The sequence below is a fragment of the Pterocles gutturalis genome, unplaced genomic scaffold, assembly GCF_000699245.1.
Source record: "Pterocles gutturalis isolate BGI_N339 unplaced genomic scaffold, ASM69924v1 scaffold36816, whole genome shotgun sequence".
Classification (NCBI taxonomy): domain Eukaryota; kingdom Metazoa; phylum Chordata; class Aves; order Pterocliformes; family Pteroclidae; genus Pterocles; species Pterocles gutturalis.
Window position 1 is genome coordinate 1 of NW_010106728.1, and position 8,425 is coordinate 8,425.

The 8,425-nt window shown below is 39.3% G+C and overlaps 1 protein-coding gene across 1 annotated transcript in view; it reads left to right on the top strand.

The window, feature by feature from the left end:
- Positions 1–169: 169 nt before the first annotated feature.
- LOC104472282 (ras-GEF domain-containing family member 1A-like) overlaps positions 170–8,425 on the top strand; it is a gene marked incomplete at both ends in the record, with an annotated part of 11,426 nt that continues 3,170 nt past the window's right edge. The window contains 3 exons of the mRNA XM_010087881.1: positions 170–343; positions 1,528–1,656; positions 6,889–7,026. Of these exons, the coding sequence (XP_010086183.1) occupies positions 170–343; positions 1,528–1,656; positions 6,889–7,026 (441 nt within the window). The remainder of the gene's footprint in view (positions 344–1,527; positions 1,657–6,888; positions 7,027–8,425) is intronic.

Genomic DNA, 8,425 nt, shown 5'->3' on the forward strand with positions numbered 1-8,425 from the left:
GGGCAAGCTCTCTGCCTGGTGGAGACCATAAGCAAAAACAGTGGTCACAGGCTACCAACAGATACGTAGGTCTCACAAGCAAGAAGGGGCAGAATTCCTGTGCCCTGCTGCACAGCCTCCCACACCCACCGCTGCAGCACCTGGTCCTTAGTTCTTCCCTCTTCCTCAGAGGAACCTTCCTGCTCGCTGGGCTCCTACGGCCGCCCTGTGTGAAGCTTCTGCCCCCGGCAAAACTTTAGCGTCCACCTACACAAGCCACAGCAGACCTGCGTACGCGCTGCGCTCTTCGCCCTCCCGAAAAAATTTAAAGGCTGGGGGAGGGGTGGTGACCGCGGTTGCCCCGGCAACTCCCATGCCCCGTCAGCCTCTCGCGGGAGAGCGGTCGGGATATTCCTCTTCCTCGGGGTTTTCCTGTCAAAGGAATCTCCCGAAAACCTCCCTGTACCTTGCGATCAGTTGGTCCGGTGGAGCTGGGTCGGCTCCGAAGCAGCTGATTTCGGCGACTGAGATTTAGACAACTGGTCTTAAGTTTTCAGATGTCTCAATTTACTTGCCCAGTCCAAGGTGGTATATATGCACACTGACTATTTATATGCATACCTGGCTGTGGCCTGCGAAATTTCTGAAAACACAGTGCAAAGTAACAGTATGCACTGCAAACATAACAAAGGTTAATCAAAATCCATGATCAAGGAAATCCCATACAATTTCCTAACTCCAAATTTTGTCAAAAAGCCTGAAGGAAAACCAGAAGTGCTTACGAGATGCTGCTGTCATTACTCAACACAATTACATTCAAATACAGAAGCCAGGTTTCAAACACTGAAACGCTAGAGCATGAAGGCATTCTCATTTCAGCTAAGCTGTCTAGAGTATGAGTCAGCATGCAATACATTAAAGCTTTTAAAATAAAACTGGAGAGGCTATTTATAATGAAAAATAATAGTTGTTGGCATTTATTAGTAGTGTTCATACTCAAAAGACTCTGAAACAGGCCCCAAATCATTAAAGTCAAGCTTAAAACTAAATCATTGTCATATGGCCACAATGTAAGCTAAAGCTTGTGTCAGTGATTGTGGGAAAAAGGAAGGAAAAAACCCGCATCCATGAAGAAATTACAGCTGTGGTTTGGAATACGCATGAAGCAGCTTTCTGCAGCTCAATGAAAAACAATCACTCTTAAAGCAGCAGAAATAGTTGTGTTCAAGAGTCGTAACACCCTACACTGGACGTATTTCGTTTGTCTTTTTGGTGAGCAATGACTAGTTAGGTGTATTATGCTTGGCATTTTAAAAGGAAATAATTTGGGAATACGGAAACACCACAGTTAACACCCTTGAAGCCTACGGCATTTCTTTTTAACAGAGCTAGAAAAGACCACCATGTGTCTCAAGACAGAAAAAATTATAAAAATTTTAAATGAAGGAAAGTTACATTTGTGGTTTATGGAATAGTTTTTCTAAGGAAGACAGATTATTTTTGCTAAAGTTGTTCAACTTGTTTTTTCTTTTCTCTCTGCTTCCACAGAGGACTTACATCTTCACTTTCCTATTGAGCTCACGAGTCTTCATTCACCCACACGAGCTCCTGGCTAAAGTGGGGCAGATCTGCATTAAACAGAAGCAGCAGCTAGAAACGGGGACTGAGGCAGAAAAGGTAAATGAACCATTATGTCCTTCAGTTAGCTGTGCTGCTATCATTTATTTGCCACTATCTCCTTCTCATTGTAAAGCTAAATAGATTGATAAAGAATAAATTGAAACTGTAATAGGCATGTGTTACTGCGTGCACTTTTACTTAGGTCTTTTTCCTTGAAGCGCTGTTGGTTCTTTGCAAACATGGGTTATGTACTACCTCACCAGTAGGAGACAGTGGCTGGAAATACAATTTTGCTCATGAGCTACAGGTCAGTGCTGTGCACTGGAGCAATGCTTATCTGCCATGAAACCTGCCCAGCAAGTCGCTTTGCGCTTTCAGGCTTTCACCAAGTTATGCCTTTCTTGAATCTGATTCCCCTTTCTCCAGTCACCCTCACCGTCTTGTTAGAGTTGAGCGCTCTGCTGTAGGTTATCAGTGGGGCATTTTAAGTTGGTGTAACAGTAAATCAGAAAGTTACTTCTCAAAAAAATTAAGGGATGCACTACTGAAAATGGTAGCCTGCGCTGACACGTGACTATGACTATGCAGTTTTACTACACCTGATTAAACCAAACCAAGCTTATCATATGCACTTAAATCCAAGTCTCACCATTATGGAAAGTGTTTATTAAGGGCTTTTGACTGAAATTGAAGTACCAGATTAGTCTGAGGTGGGATGCAAATAAGACCAACAGAAACAAAGATGAAATCAACAAGTATTTAAAGACCGTTCAAATCCTGGACATGTTTTGTATCAATTCTTCTATGGTGAGAAATTACATTCCTAATCTTCAGCATGTTGATAGTCCCATTTTGTTTTCTCCTTGTTGTATCAGGACTCTGAGTGGTGAGTACAAAAGGCAACCCTGTGCTTTGGCAATACAGAGTTTTTAACAGCAATACTGACCTAAGGGCTTCTTTCTCCCTTACTGTTCCTGGGGTACAGTCTCATACCTTATCACAAAATTACTCCACAGGAAAAACTTACCATTTGGTGCAAAATTATTTTCATCCAGATCAGTCCCCTGATCTACTCACCCAATAGCTACATAACTCATCATGTAGATGCTAGGGAATTCAAGGGGCCGGGGGAAGAAGTTGCAAGAAGCACAGCATCCAGCTTTGTACACAGAGATGATAACCATTCCATCTCCCCTGCTAAATAGTTCATGGCTGAGCAAGCTCAAACTGATGCTCTGTAAATTGTAGTGGTTCCTCAGCAACATATAACTAAACAACAGAGGTAGGAACTTGTGAGAGATGCTGGAACCACCTGAAACACGAAATGAGTATAGCTGATCTGTAGACATATGAAAAAGGAAGACTGCTGTCAGTAGGTAGTGTCAAAATACAGACGTGAAATACTTGGATTTAAGAATAATGGAATATAAGATAAAACTTTTGTGAAAGACAATACACTTAGGAGATTTTAAAAACAGAAACAGTATCTGGGGACTAAATCACCTGGCTGTTTAAAGAGATTAGTTGTAAAATAGTATTATTATGGATTTTCAGCAGATGTGTTAAAAAAATCATGGCTTCCACGTTGAAACAAAATAGCATTACATCCTAACAACAGGATGTAAAGTAGAGCAGCTCGTATTCCAAACACCCACACTCTTACACCTTCTGCTGACAATTTGGAAATAGGCCTACAGAAAAACCAACAAACAGCAAGGTGACAATAAAACATGAGCGTTTGCGAGGCCGCTTTAATTTTCATGCTTTGCTGGTTGCATTTCCTGCTATGGCCTTATCCCTTACTACCCCTTTAATGTAAACTGTAATTTTTTCCTGCCCACTAAACACAAAATTCTTGGAAAACACAACATAAACTTCTGACATCCCTCTCAAGTGACTGCTTGACTGTCCTCTACTGCAAGTACCTGTATGTTTTACAGAATAATTTGGCCACTAGCATTTGCAAACATTTGGTTTTTTATCTGGCAACAAATAAAAGCTCATTTCACATGCAGCATAGAAATTCTCAACTCAAGGCATTCCACATATTCACAATCATAACCCATTAAGGTATCATCCGCCGTCAGCACCTTCTAATTAAGTGGCTCTGTAACAGGAAATAGCTGGCAAAAGTAGTTAGAGTGGCTCTGATAATTTCTGATAAGAGATTTGCATAAGTAAACAAGAAGCTGACTGACTTTTTGCCTGGGTTAGTGATTGAGCTGAAAAATTGGCAAGCAGCCATGTTTTGAGGTTACATACCACAATACTTACCATTCCATTGTTTCTGACATTACTGGCTAGCCAAAAAGTCCTGTAGAAAACAACCCAGAGAAGAGTGGATTAAAAAGGGATGTCCTGGAGCATGCTTTGAGTCCTTTTGGCCACTCATAAAAAGGAAGGGTTTCACAGTTTAAGACACCAATTATAATATCCAGGTCAGCAGTTAAGGTTGACCATAAAGGATAAAATTTAACTCTCCATAAACCCATTAGATATTGGAAAGACCCAGATAAGATTGTCACAGGAAAAAAAAAAAAAAAGTTAGTATGGTATTGTTCAGTGGAAAAAACTGTTGTTAAAACTGTGGTGCATTATTTTCTGCAGCTTGAGAGTATTTTTTAAATAAAAAGGTAAAGAAGTAAGAAATAGAAAGTAGAAGTTAGTTTCCATTAAGCTTGTCTTTCCTGTCTTGGAATACCTAAGTCCTTTCAAAAATTTTTATTTCTCTTGGGTTTTGTCACCAGTAAATTCTCCTTTTTAAAAACAAAAATCAAAACAATACTCATAACCAGGTCATTGTCATTAAACCTCCCTTTCCTACCAGCACAGTACTGCTATTACCCTCCTTTCTAATTGGTGGTCATTTCTCAGTACTGTCTGTCTTGTCTCATGCAGAACAGGTCTGATCCACAGTACTTAAAGTAACAGAAGTATTTTTCTTCTCAAAAGAAATATTTATGGGAGAAGTATTCCCATAGACTCCAGAGAACTCTGTGTCAGGCCTTACAAGGGAAGGCTTACATCTGGAGTAGGAGTACAGAAAAAGTAGGTCAGTAGGTTTATCGCCACTATAACAAAAAGTGTGCTGCTACCCACATATCTGTGTGATTTCTATCTAGGTTATCACAAATTATGTGCATCAAGCCTGTCACACTGCTTTGGGTTTCATCAGAGTGCACAAGAGACAGGGAGTCTCATGCTTTCCTATACTGATGGGTTTTAGTGTTGCTCTCAGAAAGAATACTTTATTTTTACGAGCATTAAAAGCATCTGATAAAACATTAAGGTTTTTATACACATGAAGAGTAATTACATGAAGAGTAATATGGTTTGCAGCTTGTCTTGGAACAGATGCCTAACTTTCCATCATGAAAGAAGCAAACCCTAGCCACTCATGAGTAGATGCATGAGATGGGGAAGTCACTGTTCATATGGAGATGCTTGCCACGGCCTAAGGAAGGCTTTTGAAAACTTCCTGTCCCCAGCCCTCCCTTTTCATTTTCAAAAGTTAAGGAGAAAGGATAGTTGGGATAATTAATACCAAAAACCAGTTCTATGGCAGCTTTTGGTAAACAGAATAGCTGTTCACTTTAATTGAATGGAATTCTCTATCACTACCTCCAGATTATTCTTTTAATAAGGCTCCATCCATTTCCCAGCAAAGAAGTATAAATTATCTTTTCCCCAAGGCAGACAAAAATGGGAGTCTGGAAAGCAGGTAACTATAATGTGAAACTCTGTCCCACACCTTGAAGCTGGGCTCCACAGGAGTGGCATTGGCAGAGATTGCTTTGCAGGAAAACTGCTGGCAAAGAGAATGGTGATGTTTTCTTTTGTCCCTCACTATCCAACTCTTCTGCATTTCTCTTACTAACAGGATCAATTAAGTCCTATCAATAAAAAAACATCTAGGAAAAGCATGCTAGCAGAGTGCAGTTTGCAGCTCTGGAAGAAAAAAAAACAAACCAAAAACCAAGAAGATTCCCTTCAGCCTTACCGGGAACACTGGCTCATTTTCAGATTGAGGATTCAAGGGTGCATAGTTTAACTTCAAAGTTCTTATTTGTCACTATTAATATTCCCACTGACTGTATACTGGCAAGATACTGCAAAAAATAGCTTAGTTTGGTTGACTTTTGGTTTTGATTAAATAAACTGGGACATACTATGATCAAATGATGTTTTGGCAGGACTTGATAATCCTTGAGGTCTTTTCCAACCTTAATGATTCTATGATTCTAATTATTGGAAGACATTCTCTATTTGTCTTAAAAGAAAATACACTGATTTCCTGTAGTGACACTCACACTCACATGCTAAGTCACCTTCTGTAGCCCGTAAGAGGTTGATGGAGGGTGCAATGAGAAAAGTGCACCATGCATGGACTACGCATGCACTGCTGCGTAGGGGGACTTCTGTAGCTTACACAAGTGGGAACGTAAACACAAATGAAAAAGTCCTCTTCTTCCTCAGTGCATCCCAAGTTGGGTGGGAGAATAAATATAACGTGAATTAAGTTTTTATTCATATTATTTGTTAAAAGGGTTCTCAGCACTCACACTCCCTATTTTACAAGAGTTCTCCCTTGGATTTACTGATACTGCTCTCTATTATTATGATAGAAGACTGATTGGCATCCAATTCAGGTCTAACTGATGAAAAGCCTTAGAAGATTTACAGGTAATAGAAGAACTTAAAAAAATAGCTCTCCTTCCCCTTTCTGTGTTTGATAGCTTTGAGTAAGAGCCAATACTTTTTATTTTCAAAGTCCATTTGATTTAGATGTCATGAAGAGAACACACACATCTTTCCCATCATTCATTTATTTGAATATACAGCTCAATCTGATAAATTCTGTAGAACAAAAATGCCTTTGTGAACATTTCTTATGAAAGGTGCTTGGTAGAGGGCTGCAGTTTGTATGCATTTGAAATCATATGCTAAAGTACTGCTGCCTCGGATGGCATAAATCAGCTTAAGTTCCATTGACTTCAGTCAAATAAATCACTTAAACTGTTCTGTCATCTTCCTGGCTTTATACAACTAACCTTGAAAATATCTTCAGAGTGTTTAGCAAGAGACATTACCAAGCTATCATGAAGGGAGGCTAAATCACACTATTTAGGAATCTGGCTCACAGTTAAATATGGGGGTTTTATTTATCCCCATCACCTACTACTAATGCAAAGTATTTTCAAGGGTGTCTCCAGCTTTATGTGAATCTTCTAATTTACTCTGCAGTCAGAAAGGTCTATTGTCAGTAATCAATTCATTGTTTCTTTCTAGGGAAAGCTAAAATCCTTTGCTGCCAAAATCATTCAGCTCCTGAAGGAATGGACTGAAACTTTCCCCTATGATTTCCAAGATGAAAAATCCATGAAAGAGTTGAAGGAGATTGCTCACAGGATCACACAATGTGATGAGGTAAGGTGGGGGGTGGGGGGGTGGAGAAAAGCCATTAAGTGGTAAAGCAATATTTGACAACCTTTATATATATAGTTTATCATACTATATACACACCTTTGCTCCAGCATGCACTGTTTTCTAAGTGGACTACAACAGCAGTTGCTAAGCTGTCAGTGTAACTGCAGGACATGGGCTGAGTGATAAACTTAATGGTCCATTAGCAGAAAATATGTATAATCGCCAAGTGTAAGAGGAAGAGGCAAAATAGTCATGATGATATGAAAAATGGATGTGGTGCAGAAGGAGAAAGGAAGGAAAGTGACTATACTGGCACAATATGGTTTCATACTGAATTATCTACCATCCTTTGTACTTTGCTGCTGCTCTCATAGTCTAAGTCCTGCAAGACATATCAACTAGTTGTACCAAATGTACTGTTGCTCAAGGTGAAGATGCTTATTATTTAATACTTCTCTCCTAGCAATAACCAGGAACTGTTCTTTTCCTATGTTTCAAATGACATGCACAGTATTTCCACTACCGAAGCTATATTTGAGCTCTGCTAGCTAGCCAATCACCAGTCTTAACAGCTCTGACTTTCTGGCATATGAAGAAAACTAGAGCTCACAAAAGACTTTTCTAAAGCAAACAGATACAGTAAATTCAAATAAAACAAGTCCAGCCCTAACCATTCTATGATTCTAAGGGCTGTTAGTTTTCTGTTTGGTTTGGTTTTTTTTTTTTTGTTTGTTTGTTGGGTTTTGTTGTTTGGTGGGGTTTTTTTTTCTCCAACACTCACAAAGCCTACACTTTTTTCTCATTGAGAAAGTCTCTGTAATTACCAATAGACAGAAGGAAGGATGTAATCAAGAAATGCAAGGGAATTAATTGTAAAGTGTTTGTGTGAACGTGAAGGCTTACTTATATACAAGTAGAGGCTTTTATATACAAGTAGAGGCTTCTTCTTGTTTTCAAACCCACAACTTCAAGAAAGTTTTGAGAACAATTAGCAAGAAATGGGAAGACAATTGTATTATGTGTTTTTGTTGATTCAGGTACAGAGAAAATGAAGAACAACAGGTTTGACAGAACTGCAAGAATCAGTAACAGGACACAATACAATTAGGTGTTACCAAGTTGTCAAAAGGAAGTATGTCAGGTTTGTTGCATCAGCAGAGCTGTTTACCTGGATGCCATTATGAAAATGTCAGTGCCTTAGTAGCAGGGGAGAAGGAAATAGGATTATAATATGCCTTATAACATTCCCTTTGTAGACGAGGGTGAAGAGGTGTACGTTGGCAGAGATACTTCTGTGAAAGGGGACTTGGCAGAGGCTTTATTTAACATCTGTATCTTCGTATTTAATTTGCCTATTACTTTGAACTAGAAAGAAATGGTGGCCTTTCTTTCTCTTTCC